This window comes from Littorina saxatilis, linkage group LG11 (genome assembly GCF_037325665.1).
Source record: "Littorina saxatilis isolate snail1 linkage group LG11, US_GU_Lsax_2.0, whole genome shotgun sequence".
Taxonomy (NCBI): Eukaryota; Metazoa; Mollusca; class Gastropoda; order Littorinimorpha; family Littorinidae; genus Littorina; species Littorina saxatilis.
Genome location: NC_090255.1, coordinates 12,740,984 through 12,757,559, shown reverse-complemented (window position 1 = coordinate 12,757,559; position 16,576 = coordinate 12,740,984). Strand labels below are relative to the sequence as shown.

At 41.0% G+C, this 16,576-nt stretch overlaps 1 protein-coding gene and 1 long non-coding RNA gene across 2 annotated transcripts in view; one reads left to right on the top strand and one right to left on the bottom strand.

Moving 5' to 3' along the window:
• Positions 1–16,092, bottom strand: part of LOC138979774 (NPC intracellular cholesterol transporter 1-like) — a 39,745-nt gene extending 23,653 nt beyond the window's left edge. Inside the window, exon 1 of the mRNA XM_070352513.1 lies at positions 15,924–16,092. Within this exon, the coding sequence (XP_070208614.1) occupies positions 15,924–15,989 (66 nt within the window). The 5' untranslated portion in view covers positions 15,990–16,092. The remainder of the gene's footprint in view (positions 1–15,923) is intronic.
• LOC138980761 (uncharacterized) lies at positions 9,014–10,856 on the top strand. Its single transcript, XR_011460436.1, has 3 exons — positions 9,014–9,113; positions 9,920–10,041; positions 10,642–10,856. It is a non-coding gene; the product is annotated as an uncharacterized lncRNA (long non-coding RNA).
• Positions 16,093–16,576: the final 484 nt, after the last annotated feature.

Genomic DNA, 16,576 nt, shown 5'->3' with positions numbered 1-16,576 from the left:
GGATAAAGCTCGCATAAGATTACGTCACGGTCAAAAGTGTTTGACGTCAATTAATGCATCATGACGGCATGCCTCCCTGTAGTCTTTCTCTCTCGCGTGGTGTGTGTGGTCTCGGTCATTGTTATTTTGAGCGGGCCGAGACTATTTGGCAGTCGTGTCCCTGTAAGTAGGCTATGTACATGCAGACAGACAGATCTAGATCTAGTGTCTCTCTTTCTTGCACAGTGTCACCTAAGCTTACTGTGTGTGTGGGTGTGTATGTGTGACGGAGTGATTGAGTTTGTGTTACTGTTTGTCTATTTCTTACGTGAGCCTTGAAGGCTTCGCCTCTTGTTGAGAAATGCTTTTCACAGACAGACACACACACACACACACACGCACACACACACACACACGCACACACACACACGCACACACACACACTCACGCACACACACACACACACACACACACACACACACACACGCACACACACACGCACACACACCGGCACACACACACACACACACACACACACACACGCGCGCGGAACATGGGTATACCGTCTTTGAGTCTGCACATTAGTAAAGTTGACCCGTGAGCTACCGGGCCACCCCGTAATGATAAACAAATGGAAGTATAGTGAATTTGGGGACGAATTTCAGTTTGCTATGACAGTTCGAGACAGTTGTTGTATTGGAACTAGTGCTTCATGAGTCCCTCGTTTCGAATTCTAATAGATGCAAGATATTTTCAAGCCTTTAATGCGTACAATTTTGCCTTCAAATTTCCCAAAATAAATAATGACACAAGTCGGCGGACTGTAATTACGTCACAGGCACATCCCTTCTTTGCACAATGGCGCGCTTTGTTTTGAACCCGTCGACCGGTTCGACGGCACTACAATTTGTCCTTTAATTTGGCTGGGACACCCACTTTACCACCCAGGCACCATGCAGTGAATGCAGACTAACACCAGCGCAGGTTATTTTGGGGGGAAATGAAGCGGTGAAGCCCAAACGGTAAGTAGATCTACACTCATTGCTCAATCATCGTTTCGATAGCTTTACCTTGACCGTGTGTCGTCTGCTAGCGCATTACGTACTGATGTTTGCAAACATATACACGAAGAACACATACAGCAGTAATATATATGAATGTCACATGTTCATTAGAACAAAATGAACCCAATACAGTACTCTTAATTTACATTTGTAGCCTGTGTATGAGTAACAGTGTCGATTGTCTTGCCCTGTGGTACAAAATGTATGGCGGGCCAAATGAGTCAAAATGTCTAAGATACATGCATCATGTTGAACACGAACAAAAAACTTTTCGGGGGTAAGAAAGCAATCTACATCTAAATGACCAGTTGTAAGTGTTTGTTTTTCATAATTTTTAAGCTATTCCTTGGGTTGTTGTTGAAGTTTTTTGTTCTGATCTAAGACAATGTACAGCGCGGAGAGCATAGATTACTGTGGTTCGCGCTATATAAGCTGTCATTATAATTTTTATTATTATTATTATTATTAGTAGTAGTAGTAGTAGTAGTAGTATTAATATCATTATAAGTATTATCATTATTATTGATGTTGTAAGGAACACTGTACAAAGAGGTTTTTTTTATATGTTCCAACATAGCAAAAAATATTTACCCCAAATCGAGAAAAGTACACACAAAGTAAATGGTTTTTTTTCAAAGATTCTTAAGGCGAAAGTGTTTTGTTACAAGTGTTACAGTGTATAATATTAATAATTCTTTCTCACTTTACAGAAACCACAAACAGAGCTTTTGCAGCTTGAACTGAACGTACTGCAGTTTGTCTACGCTATTCGGACTGCAAACTTTGATGAGTTTGTCCAAGCACTGGCGGTTCTGATTCCATGGTTTTTCGCACTGGACCACATACACTATGCGCGGTGGCTTTCTGTGCAGTCTGCGTGACATGTGTCAGCTGTTGACAAGGATTCTATCCGTGTATCAAGCCTTCTATCTGGGTGCATTTGTCGTCAACAAAACTCGGCGGCCATTCTCTTCCATTGCACTTGACCACGCACATGAGCAGTGCAATGCCTTGGCTAAAGGGGATAGAGGTGCGATTGGACTAACAACGAATCCAGTGGCACTGCGAAGGTGGATGGTGGCTGGACCAGAGATTGCACGAATTGTGCAGAGCTTTGAGCAGCAATTACCTTCACATGCGTCTCCTAAGCTGGAACATCATGAGCCATCTGTTGCATTTCAAAAGACTTTCAAGATGAATGTTGAAAAGCGTATTGCAGCTTTTAAAGAAGTCGGCAATCCTTTTGAAGACGACAGTGAGGTTCTGTATGCTATGGACACGATAGTTGTGGACGAAAACTGTGATGTGAAAGCAGTCCAGAGTGTGATCGAAGTCGGACAGCAGCAATACAACGACTTTGTAAAAGAAAGACTCATGGAAAGACCAACACCAGTAACATCTCCATTGCACCGAAACCACCTGAAAGTCTTTGCAAGAAGACACCACAGAAGACTGCAGTTACCATGCTGCGCAATGACTGCTCACTGTTTTCAAGACTGTTCATAGCCTGCCAAACAAGAAAAGGCAATCTGCCCGAGTTTTTCCGCCATGAAAATCAACCAGTACCCCCGGCACTCAGCAAGAATGGAGAAATGAGGACAGGCCAAAAGTCGGACCTTCTCCACTGCCTTGAATGTGTGGTTGGCTGTGATTCTTCTTTGGTTTACGAGCCTAGGGGAGAGAAGTTTGATGATGAGCTGCCCACTACTGATGATACAGGCTTCATGGAAGTGCCTGACCTTCGAACTGAGGATATCCTTCATGGACTGGAAAAAGCTTCTTGTCTTGAAAATCCAGAGCTGAAGGAAGACCTGCTGTTAGCGTGCTCACTAAGCTCCACACACGTTACAAAAACGTCTGCTCGACCAAAGAATGCATTTGCAGAAGTTGATGCCAGGATACTTGATGGTGCTTTCATTGTTCAGCGTCTATCTCCAAAGACATCACGCACGTTTCAGGAGTAGGCAGATTTCGTCTTTATACCATACGTGCTTTCTCAGCTGGAAAAGGTGTCAAGAGTGGATGTTGTCTGGGATATCTACCTTCCTGACAGCTTGAAATCCTCTACACGGCGGAAACGTTGCCATGGGCAGCGACGGAAAGTGACTCCAACTTCACCAATTCCATCGAACTGGATGAGCTTCCTTCGAAACGATGGCAACAAAGAAGATTTGTTCCAGTTTCTCGCAAGAGAACTGATCCGCCAGAAGGTCACGGACAAAGTTGTCATTGCTACATGTGGAGAAAAAGTCATCTGCTCTCCCCCTGATGTTATCCTGTCCACCATTGATAGTTGCAATCAAGAAGAAGCGGACACACGCATGTTTCTTCATGCTGCACACTGTATTGCACAAGGACACAGAAGAATCGCAATACGAACTGCTGACACTGATGTTGTTGTCCTTGCCATTTATTTTGCTGAAAAGTGGCATGGCAATGAGCTGTGGGTATCATTTGGTTCGGGAAAGCATTTTCACCACATTGCTGCACACAAGATTGCTGGTAGTCTTCCGCCTGGAAATGTCAGTGACCTGCCAGTTTTTCATGCATTAACAGGATTTTTTATTTTTATTATTATTCTCTTTATTTATATAGCGCCTTATCCGAAGTTCAAAGCACTTTATGTGAACGGATGTGACACCGTGTACTTTTTCTCGTCAAAAGGCAAGACAACAGCATGGACATCTTGGGCAGCTTTTCCAGAAGCAATTTCAGCTTTCCTTGAACTTGCTGCAATGAGAAAACCTTTCAGCGATTGCATCAGCAAGATTGAACAGTTTGTTGTCTTGATGTATGAGAACAGCACATCGTCAACAGTCCATGAAGCAAGGCAACGCTTGTTCTCTCAGAAGTGCTGTTCCATTGAGAACATTCCTCCCACCTTCGATGCTCTGCATCAGCATGTTCTCCGCGCTGCCTACTGAGCAGAGTTTGTATAGGGGCAATCTCTGCAGAATGCTCCCTCTTTACCTTCTCCAAAGGACTGGGGTTGGACCAAAGAAGAAAAAGAGGGGTGGAAGCCCTTGTGGACCACTTTGCTCCAGGCTGAAGATTCCTGTTACGAACTGATTCGCTGTGGGTGCAAAAAAGGCTGCAAGGCAAGGTGCAAATGTGGAGCTGCAGGTCTTCAGTGCACCGCCCTTTGCAACTGTGGCGGGGACTGTCGGGAACAGTAACAAATCCTGGCGTCACCTGCAAGTTCTGTGAGTTGACAAACATTCCTTTGGTACACTGACGATTCAAATAGTGCTATGTTCAAGTGTTTGTTGGAAAACTGTGTTTTGTTTATTCTTTTTGACACTAACAAAATACATTAATTCATGATTTTGTTTATGTTGGATGTTGATCGGGATTTTAAAAAAAAACTGGTTTTGCATACATGTACTCATAAAAAGAGACTTTTTCTTTTGTGTGTGCTTATGGAAATAGATTTTCACACACACACACACACACACACACACACACACACACACACACACACACACACACACACACACACACACACAGAAAAATGTGATGTGGATTTTGAAATGTACTTGTAAAGTTTTGCTTAGCTTTAACCATCTTTACATTTGTACTTGTGAAGGACGAAATGAGTGGAAAGCATGTAGATTAATATATTTCATTAGAGTGATACAAGTGTTTTGTGTCTGTGCATACATGTAGATATTTTGTTGTAAGATAGTTCTTTGGAGGCAAACGTCTTTCGCTCCCGGTAGTGATGACCTATATTCCAGCAAAAAATAGGTCATATGAGATAGATGAACTTGTCAAAGATAATCAAAAGGTCACAGACTATAGATGAACTTGTCAAAGATAATCAAAAGGTCACAGACTATTGACGGAATTTATTTGGTTAACTGTTATAGATATTACCTCGTGACAACAAAAAAAGCATTTATTGATCCCTGTGACTGTGACAGAATGGTTGGAGACTGTCGAGGGCACACCGTGTGACCTACTTTTGAAAGGTCGCTCCCTGTGTCTGTCAATGAATACGCTTACCTCTAATGAAATATATCAATCTACATGCTTTCCACTCTTTTGTTTGAAAATGCACGCTTTAAATTAATTTTCAAACGCCACACAACGCTACAATGGGGTTCCGGGCAGCTATGACCTATTTTTAATCTAATGTAGGTCATCACACATATGAATCGATCAAGTGTTTTGAAAAACTTGTAGATTAATGCAGGACATTATGTGATCAACTGTTTTAAATTATATCCCTGTAACAAAAATGCATTTATTGATCCCTGTAAACGTTTTCACCGAGTGTCTGGAGACTGTCGAGGGCATACCGTGTGACCTACTTTTGAAGCGTCGGTACCCAGTGTCTGTCAACACAAACGCTTGCCTCTATTAAAAATATTCATCTACATGCTTTTCCTCACACGTGTGTAAAAAAGGCATGCTTCGAACTCGATTTGCATTCTAATGGGGGTGTCTGTTGCCCAACATGCTCACTAGTAAGCGCTCTAAATAATAGAGTGATAGAATAAGTGAGAGTCATGAGGAATTGGAACCATTCTCCCGGCATCTGAGAGAATAAAGTGCCGTACACAAGGCAGACTTCCAAGCAACTTTTCCCCATCTTTTGTTGATTTAAAATCGCTCCCGAGATGTTGGTGCTAGACCGGCGAAAAGTGTGCCATGTGAACGGCCCCAGCGATTTAGCTACGATTTAGGCCAGATCAGTTAGCAGCCAACTCTTAGAGCATTTGGAGGAAGTCTGGCGAGAATCGCCGCTTGAAACTATTTTGAGCGTTTTCGCTGTTCACAAGGGCAGCGATCTTGATTTGACTTGGCGCCGACTAAAATCGTTTGAACGTTGAAAGTTGGTACAAAGTCCACCATGTGAACACCACTTTAGGACAGATTAAGCCGCGACTCAAAATTTCAGTTGACTCGGCAGTGACTTTGCGCAGACTTTTCTTATCGCGCTCACCGATTGGTTAGCTCTGGTCAAACTGCTTTTCCCGCACAACCAGCATTGAAATGAATAAGCGACTTTCACCCTCTGCTGACTTTTGGTAAATGTCAGTGTCATGAAATAACTCTGTCGGGTTTGTATGGGTCGTAACAGAATAAACAAAAAGAAAATAAACAAACTATCCCCACATGCTCCTTGTTCACGTGTTTCAGACACACGCTTCGGCCTGTAATGTCACGTGTTGCAGACACACCCTTCGGCCTGTAATGTCACGTGTTTCAGACACATACTTTGGCCTGTAATGTCACGTGTTTCAGACACATACTTCGGCCTGTAATGTCACGTGTTTCAGACACACCCTTCGGCCTGTAATGTCACGTGTTTCTGACATATACTTTGGCCTGTAATGTCACGTGTTTCAGACACACACTTCGGCCTGTAATGTCACGTGTTTCAGACACACGACTTCGGCCTGTAATGACATTTAGAAAGGTTTGTCAGTCTCGATAAAGCCTCAATCTTGAATGTTGTTATGCCTGTATTCTGAATGATTGGTTTAATCCTACTCAGCGTGTTTCGGTGCAAGAGTATTCACTCTTTTGCAACCCATACAAACCCGACAGAGTTATTTCCCTGTCTCGTCTATTAACTCTGACTGACAACAGTGGTTAGATTATGTCATTTGAACATGCACAGATAGCTTACTGAACGCATCGAGTTTCAAAGATTATCGCTTTTTACTAGGATTTTGACTAAGTTTCAACAGGAAGAAATCCAAGTTTAACACCCAGACGGCAAAGCCACAAGGGGCATGTTCTGTGTTTACCCCGACTTTGGATGAGATACACAACAAGTGCATGCGTGTTTAGGTGGTATCAGCCGGCATCTGCACTTATGGCAGAATGACCGAGGTCGTTTACGTGCCACTGTGGTGACACGGGGGTGGGACACTGCTGGATATCGTCTCTGGGTCAGCACATAGAGTTGACCCGTGTCCGTCTCGGCGGCCCGGATTCGAACCCGGTGTAGGATCCGGTCCGGTCCCCCCTCTGAAGTAGTCCCCCGGGGGACCAATTCGTGGCAAAAACTGCTCTATAATGGTCCCCCCTTAGACATCCAGCCTCGTTTTTCTTAGGCATTCAAGCCATTTTCAATCTATATCTTCGTCCGGTATTCACGACTTGTTTCCGTGACCTTTCGAATTTCATGGGGGCTGCCATTTTGGTTTTGATGCGCTTCCTTTTCCGGTTTACGTATTTTCCGGTTTAACATAGCATTTGCGTTTTTTTGTCAGAAGAGTGATATTTGGTTATGAAGGAAGTCAAGTCCGCCATTACCTGCCACCTCAGTTGAGTGTTTACTTTGAACTTATACTTGAACCGTAACAGTGGGTAGCCAGTTCACAAGACCTGTTCATCATCCTACCAGTTCCAACTGTTGTTATCGATGGGTCGCGCAGCTGGAGGAAGTGTTTATTTCCATTCGGAGCCCAACTTCAGTTCAAAACCAGTCAAAAACTGGCCTTGACATTCCCACATTACGATACCCTTGAATGACATTAGATCTACGGCGTTTCCGCTTGCCCAAATCCCACATGTTGCATGTCTGCTCTTCGAGTTGTTTGGAACTTAGTTCGAATATTTTCTCGAACGTAACTTTTGACCCAGCTGTCAGGTAGTCATCATGAATTAGACGTACACTGGCAGTTATAAATCATGTTGTGCAAAAGACTCTGCAGAAGTAGAACATTGTGGAAAATCGGGAATGCTTTCTCAGTTTGTGCACCCTGGCAACATTCAGCAGGGGAAAAAAACTGCATTGCCTTCCTCTGCAAAACTGTCGCGCGAAGAATGCTGAACGGGCAGCGACGACTAGCTGTTCTTCTTCAAAGTAATAAACTACCCTTCAAACCCTGCAAGTTTGTGCGATTTACTTTGTGGACATGAAGTCAGCAGAGGACTCAGGAATGCCCACTTAATTCTTTGATTGTACTTCCGTCACAAGAACTAAAAGAACATTCAATGTTCGTTAAATCTGTGGATCAAGTGACTCACGAAGCGGAGGAAAAGAAAATCACCAGCAGATCTGTACAAGATGTTGAATTCTGCCAGGGAAACGAAGCCGCCCTCACGGCAGAGAAGTCTCCGCCTACGAAAATCAGTAGATCTAGAGCAAGGTAAACATACGTTTTTCAAAGCTTGTTCACAAACACACACACACACACACACACACACGTACACAAACACACACACGCTCACACCATCACACACACACACACACACATGAAAGAGATGGAATAGCTGATCGAGTGATGACAATGTTGATTGATAAGTATTTTTTGGTGCGGTGAACTTGAGGCTATATTGTTCTATCAATCCATCGATATATTTTACACTTTCACCCCAGAAATGAAGCACGTGTACACATATTGAACACAAGAATCATTTTAAGCTTTCATTGGCATTGTTTCCTTTTTTTGCAGACATGTTGGCAGGAAGTGAGTGTTTCAGTTTCACCCCACTCTTGTAAGGTAGGTTGATCACTGATGACAAGTTCTGATTGTTTTTCCTTTTTAATATTAAACGGATGACAATCCGTACTCTGCAGATGGATCTAACCGAGATGGATCTAACCGATACACGGAAGCAACATTGGGAACACACTGTTATTCAGTCTGTGAATAGTTCATGTGTGAGGGGTATTACTGCAAGTACGTTCACTAATGTAGAGAAATAATTTTGGACTCAAACTTCAAGTTAAATTGTTTCTGCTGTCAGAGCCATCTTTCTGAAGGAACAATATTTTACATGCCACTGGATTGTTGTATATTCCTTATTTTGCAATGACAGGCTCAGCTTTCATTTGATTGTAATGTGTTTCTTATTTGAAGCTTTGTATCATAAAAGCTCTGTAGAAGTGTTGCACATGTTATGCAGACTGCATTAGGCGTGGTAGCTATTGCACCTCCACCCCCCCCCCCCCCCGCCTATTTATCTAACACACCCACCCACACACATACACATGGTGCTGACAAAGGATTTTTTCCATTCTCCTTCAGGCCATCGCTTAATTTCTTGCAGACTGAGGAGCAGAGGACGTTTGAGCCGCTCCTAAACATGGGGCACACAAGCCACAAGGTAAATAAGGTATCAGTTTATAAACAAATGTTTTCACTTTGATTTTTATCGCATCATTTTTTCATTAAACTCTGTAAATTGTGGCAATTACACATTATGCCAATAACATTATTATGAAGAATGAAGATTTTCAACTTATCATTGAAGAAATGAAATCAAGCATTTTTGTTCATTCTGTATTTGATTATTATTTTCCAGTCTTTGGGTTGGCATAGTGGGTGAAATAAGGGTGAGGAGTGTCGGTTGGTGTTATTTTTTCGGTCTTGGTGATGTAATATTTTTCCCACGGTATTCATGGTTATGTTTGACTTTAGTGCAGATTCCAGAACAGCCTCTTAAACTGAAAAGCTACAAGGTCAACACTATAAACAGGTTACTGGTGTCTCAGGCATTGATGTTTTTAAAAAGATTTGCACAGCAATTTATGTGTTTGTAAACAGATAATGAAAATAAAGCATAACAACTTTTATATTTTGTAAGTGGAATTAAATGTTTTCATTTTTTATTTTGAAGTGTTTTTGTATTCAGGGATGGGTGGGGGGTGGTTTTGGTGGTTCTGATTTTTTATGATGTAAGGATTTTTTTCCTTAATTAGTTATTTAATTAGTTTATGAAGGGGGGGCCGAGGGGGGGGGGGGGGGGATTTAAAGTGTATTTCTGGTTTTCGGAGAGGTGCTAAATCTGTTAAAATGGAAATGAAATAAAACAATTGGTGGTGAGGGTTATTACAAAAAAAGTAAGGATTATTTCTCATACCTTTTGATTTTTTACCCAAAAATTATGTTATTTACAATATCATTTGACAGTCCGACACTGAAGACTGCAGACTTCATGGCAGCCACTGACCTGACGATATGACAGCCATGAATTGAATATCGAACGCAGAAGAAGAAAAAGAAGAAGACAGTCTAACAGGAAAATAATTCTGGTATGCTCATAATTTCTATGCCAGTTTGAAAAAAGTCATGAATTGAAGTTTACCCAGGTTAGACATTAGCATGTCGTAATTGTGACAATGAATGTATCCGTAAACGCACCAAGAGACTTACTTTGAAAAATTGAAGTCATGCATCGTCAATATGAAGGGGAAATCATGTTAATTTGGTGGTTTGGATCATCAGCTGTTGCTCATTCGCTATAATGGTCTACTTGACAAAGCCCGTCTTCATGTGCTTCTTTGTTTCTTTATACCTAGTGTAGACAACATGTAGGCGTTTGCAGACTGTTTATTGTATTGCTGTTGTTTGTTTGTGAGTAAAACTATGGTGTGACCTCAATTGTGTGAAATTTGTTGTGTATGTTCTACTTTGTGTAAGGTGTTTCTCCATGCCCCCAGAAGAACCGACATTATATTAAAACCTTCATACCCTGAAAATACTTGCATACTAGATGTTGTTTCTTATTGTAATGATTGGGGACAGGCAAGCTCTTAAATTGTGCAAGCCTTCAGAAAACTGTCAAGTCTGATTTGCTAGAACAAGCGATATTAACACGTTATTAAGATACATATTTGATTAAATATGTGCAGGAACTACTTCAGCAGATTCATATGGCCAGTCTCACAATGCAAGGAAGGTGAGTAAATTGAATTATGTCTCTCCCACCTGTTCTGTGTTTAGTGTCAGCCGTGATTGCCTGATGAGAATTTGAAAACATGTTGCTAACTAACATGAACCCAACCATGAAACGTGATGTAGGTGAGTAGCCCATCTAGAAAAACGAACCTGTTCTAATTCCGAATTAGAACAGGTTCTTTTTTTCTAGATGGGCTACTCACCTACATCACGTTTTATGGTTGGGTTCATGTTAGTTTGCAACATGTTTTCACATAGAAAATCGTGGGCACCTGAACAAATATCTGCACATTACAATGAAGTCTTACTTTGTAATCTGATGGTTTAATAACAACCCCCCCACCCCCCACCCCCACCCCCTACCCCCACCCCCCCCCCCCCCCCCCAGGATCAGGATTCAGCAGTGCTAGGTCGTTGGGGGGGATAGCTATCACTAGGCACTCAGCAATGAATAGTTGAGGTTTTCACGGACATTAACAAAATCCGGTAACCTACGGACAGTAAATTTCAGGGAAGGGAACAAGAACGTCAAAAATGGAAAAGTATGTTTTTTCTTTCAAACCATTGATAGAGCTCTGAAGCTTCACACAAGTTTTGCAGAGAGAGCACTCGGCCTCTTCATTTTTGGCACTAAAACATGCGCACACACAAAAAGAAAGTTTTTAAAAAGTGGCGCCGATGTATTCTCTCACTCACAGCCTTAGAATATTGCAGTTTGTATGTTACCAAATTGAGGCATGATTTTACTCCATCTAATTACCTGACCAAATCTGCGACAGTCGGGCAAACTTCTTACAAGTCGGATTGGGCCTTCAATCAAATACTCAGAAACCAGCAGCTACTTTAAGTAATACTAGTTTTGTTGTTATTTTTTACAGCTTGTACTGAATGTGTTTTCTTTTATCTCCTCAGAATCAAGTCAGCCAGAGAATGACCATTGAGAGGGAGAGCGCACAGTAAAGCATATATGGCATGCACTTCGGTGGACCAGTGCCATCATCTTCATAACAAGAGATGCAGATCATATTTTCTTATGTTTAAGTATAGCTGTTAGCAAAAGTATTTGACGATTCTTGGGTACGACTTTCGTGTTTAATCCTATCAGCTTGTGCACAGCCCCAAAATCTGTTTTATTTTGATTTATCATTTATAGTTTGATTTTTTTTTTAATGGAATTAATCCAAATGTAAATACATCTAAGGTTGCAATATTGTTTTCTTGTATATATACCCTTAAAACTACCTCTTCGTGTAAACAAAATTTAATTGTAAAAAGAAGTGTTTGTTCAAGGGAGATAATTTGAAGCGAATTTTTTTTAAATCAGTGAAACTGCGTAGTGACATCCTCAGTTAAATAAAAAGAATAAGGAATAAAGGTATACACACAGGTTGTACCCATTTTCTTGATTGCACTGCTTTTAAGTAGAAAGCTTTTTTTCTCAGAATTATTTTACAAATAAAATTCAAGGGAGGCAATTGATATGATAAAAAGGAAACATTTTTCTTTTCTTAGAATACTGTACACATTTAGTAAAGTATCATTTACAAGACAAAACACAGGGTTTTTTGGTTTTTTTTCTGTGCCTACTACTTGACAAGAGAACCACGAGATTTGTGCAGATTATTTCAAATTTTCTGTACAGTATATTTTACAAAGACAGATCCATACAATATATATAATTTTGTAATGGATGTTTACAATTTGTAGGTATGGTTTTTTAAATCAACAGTTCGGATAGCCACAACAAGTGTGTATGTCTTGTGATTTGAGAGCTTTAGCACTGGATGCTTAGAATCCTCTTGATCATTTACTTCAGTGGGTTAAGCCACCTTCTCCAAAATCTTCTCTCCTATTCTGTGCTTACTACAGTGGGTTTGACAAGAGAACCACGAGATTTGTTTTTGTACATATCTTGCTTTTATTCTGTACACTTTAATATTTTAATCATAATTATGTGCACATTTTTTTTTAACTGTGTTTTTGTTTTTGTTTTCCTGTATTCAAAGTGTGTATGGAAACCACAACCTGTCACAGCAGTATTATTAATCTGGATCTCCCTGCTAAGAACGTAATTAACAGAACGTGTGCATGTAGCTAAAGAACTTAAAAAGAATTTCTGCTACTTCACTCAAAATACGTCCATCCTCACACTCATATTTTCTTGAAATAATATTTGTTCATACAAACATGTTTGCGAATTATTCAATTTTGCGTAAAATATTCAATTACGATTTCTTTGTGTGTTGCAAAATTATGTAATAAAATTATGCAAGATCAAATTCAAAACAGCAATAAAGCTGCTGACGGCAGAATACCTCTGTTGACTTCTCTATCTGTTGGGTCAAACTATGCCACAGACATGTTTCTTCTAGTAGCTCAATATTACGTGATACAGTCTCAAAGACAGAACAACGCAATAACCTTTTTTTGTGTAGATTCGATTGACTTTTTCCTGAAATAAAATATTCATGAAGCCGGTTCTGACTGAGTTAATATATTTCTGGAAAGCTGAACAACGCAATGCGTCTGTGACTGGTGAAGAAGCAGAGCTGGAGCTTTTTGTATTGTTTGTCGTTGGTTTTATTACACACGCACTTACATACGGTCAACAAAATGTTGCATGTTCCTGCTTGACAAACAAATGCCTGTATACATGCGTGCACGTACGAACATTCATACCTGTGCAAACAATCTGCCACTTCAAGTTCAACACCCAAACCCCACACATTCCTCCAAAAGGAGTCTGAAGTATAATACTGGCATTTGTGGTATTGAACGAGGACCCCAACTTCCATTGTCTAGTGCATGTGGGTCTCATGTTGTACGTGTGAAACCACTTACTTAAAAAAGAAAAAATCTTGTAAGCTTATCAACAAAAAACGAACAATTATATTCTTAAACAAACTGGTTAGAATAACAGATTTAGGAGAATGCAATGCAAGGAACATCATTATCTAATTCGGTCGATGCTTAGATCTAGAAAAGCACCCACTTATTCCAGTATAATAGAGAGAAAAAATCCAATTGAAAAAGTTCCAGATCTAGACAAGGCAGCACTAGCAGCAATTTTAGCTAGCAAACTCGAACTTGCCCTGCATTCATGCAAGGTCGAACCACTTTCCCTGCCTAGTGGAGGTTTGGCGGGTAGAGGGCCGGTGCTGGCACACTCGGGGTGAAACGACATGTCACCTACTTCGATAGCTTCTCAGGATTTACGTGTACAAACAGCGTCCGGGTTTACCGCTTCGATTCTAAACCCTAGTTTCTCATGTTGGTAACAAACTGGCTATTTGTTTATCAGATGTGTCGTTGTTCCACATTAAATGATGCTATAATGCAAGATCGCAATCATTTGGTTATCAAACCAGGTTGTGTTCTTTTTTTCATCACCTTTTTCCGCGCAAACAGTTTTGCGCCATTTCTTTTGCGCAGACTGGGCGGGACAGGAAGCGGAAGCGCATCAAAATTTCTGATTGGACAATGATGCCGACGCCCACTTGACCCCCACTACAATGTCAAGGTCGGAAAGTCGTGAAATGTAGTGCACAGACAGCAATCTCTTTGTTTGACTATATTTTGCAGAAAATAAAATAGATCTGATTTATAATGCCGTTCAAAAGAAAAATGACATGAAATAAAATGAATAATAAATAAATACTGATAAGAAGAAATGAAACCAGTCTCTGATTCTTTCCTTTCTTTTCTCTAAAATTGCTGGTAACATTACTAACATTGTAACAAGAAAAACGAGGCTGGATGTCTAAGGGGGGACCATTATAGAGCAGTTTTTGCCACGAATTGGTCCCCCGGGGGACTACTTCAGAGGGGGGACCGGACCGGATCCTACACCGGGACCCCGGATCACAAATCCAGTGCTCTACCACCTGAGCTACCCGGGCCCCCTCACTGAGTTTCAACAGAACATAATTTAAGGCTTGACGTCCTCACAGGGAATGTCCTATAATTGACATCTATGTCACGTGATACCCCCGTGATACCCTCCTTTTAAAACTTCAATAACACTTATCTCATCCGGGTTCAAGGCCGTTCCCGGACGTCGTGTTTTGGTACATGCCACATGGGATTAGCATGTAACCTAAACTTGCAGTAAGTCTGATGGCCTAAAGCAAACAAGGTATGGCAAGCCGCAATGACCCTACCGTTTTATTTCAAAGTTACTCAACTTATCACGTCGAGGAGTCAAAACCTGCACATTTTTTGTAACGAATTTATGTTGGTGATATGCTAGAGCAAGTTTCAACAAGCTACTATTGTCATTATATATATATAGCTCAGTCGACGTCGGTAAAGCGGCGCCGATTTTTATTTTTATTTTTTTATTCTCTTTTTGTACAGTTTTGTTTTTACATGTATATGCTGTACATTACAGGACATCACCTGACCGAAAGGACAGAATCATATAACAGAAAAGCACACTTGGACAATTACAACATACATGGGGTGGGAGGATGGAATGGGGAGGGGGGAATGTTCAGTGGTTTGGTGGTCGCTGATTTTAAAACCAGTTGTCGCTATCGGCGTGGGCTCGATCCCAAGTTTGGCGAGGGATTTATTTTCCCCGAGTCAACTATGTGCAGACTCTTCTCGGTGTCGAACAGCCCCGTGTGCAAAAATGCGCACGATAAAGATCCCAAGCTCACAGCGAAAGTCTCAGGACGTGAAAACACAAATACAAGCATCATTCACGAAAAAAAAAAGAAAAAAAAAAAGGGTTGCGCCGTATTGTATGGCAGCTCGCTGTCCCAAGTAAGAAAGCAGCCCGAATTTCTGAGATATGAAATGTTATCCTTATCGTTACCTTATAGTATCCTTTTCTCTTATACTGTACATACCGTTATTTGCCTTTCAGCTTCTTTTATTTTGGAAACTTCTTCAAGTTTACCCTCGACCAATGGCGCGGTCTTGGAGGAACCCTAACTGTCTTGATCTGTGTAAAATGTCATATTTTGGTCAAAAATGCAAATAACGTATAAACATTTTGGAGGGACGTTCCAAACCAACAATCAACCAACCAAAACCGAAACAAAACAACAACAACAACAACAACTACAACAACAACAACAACAACAACAACAAACACCAACAAACACCAACAAACAACAACAACAACCAACAAACAACAACACCCAACAACAACAACAACAACAACAACAACAACACCCAACAAACAACAACAACAACAACAACAACAACAAACAAACAAACAAAAACTTACGAGACTGACTGTCCATGTGAAACACACGAAGCAGACGAGAATACGCCAAGTGTGGAAACACTCCATTCTCAAAAAGGCAAAACACAGAAAGACTGCAGTCGGATGTTATTATGACAGTGTGCAGGCAAACGTCTACCAACATGTGAGTGGCCTCTTGTTATGCGTTCAGAGCAAGGAGTGTACTGTATCAGCTCCTTGGTTCAGAGTTAAAGCTGTGGTCTATTTATGACTTTCCGGGGCAACGAGGTTGAAAAATAGGGACGATCAACTTAATCACACGGGTTCACGATGGCTCAGGGGTAAGATAAACCACGCAAAAATAAATTCTTTGACAATTGCTCGCTCTTTACGGAGGGCACCTAGGATGTTCCCGTTTGGTGAGCGTTCAAATGGAAGGGTGTTTGTACTGTGAGTAAAAGCCTGACAGTATCTGTGAGGGTTTACGGGAGGCTTACTGTGCCTTTAATGTTGAGAATTCTACAGGCAGAAAAGCGTGGCCCTCGATCAGTGTTGTGTTAGTTGTTTGTTTGTTTACTTATTTGTCCGTTTGTTCTACTTGCTTATCATTTATTAGAAGGTTGTGTTAGATGTAAGGACAGCTAGGTTGTAAGAAAAGGCGTAGATAGCCTTACACCTATATCCTTGAAAAATTA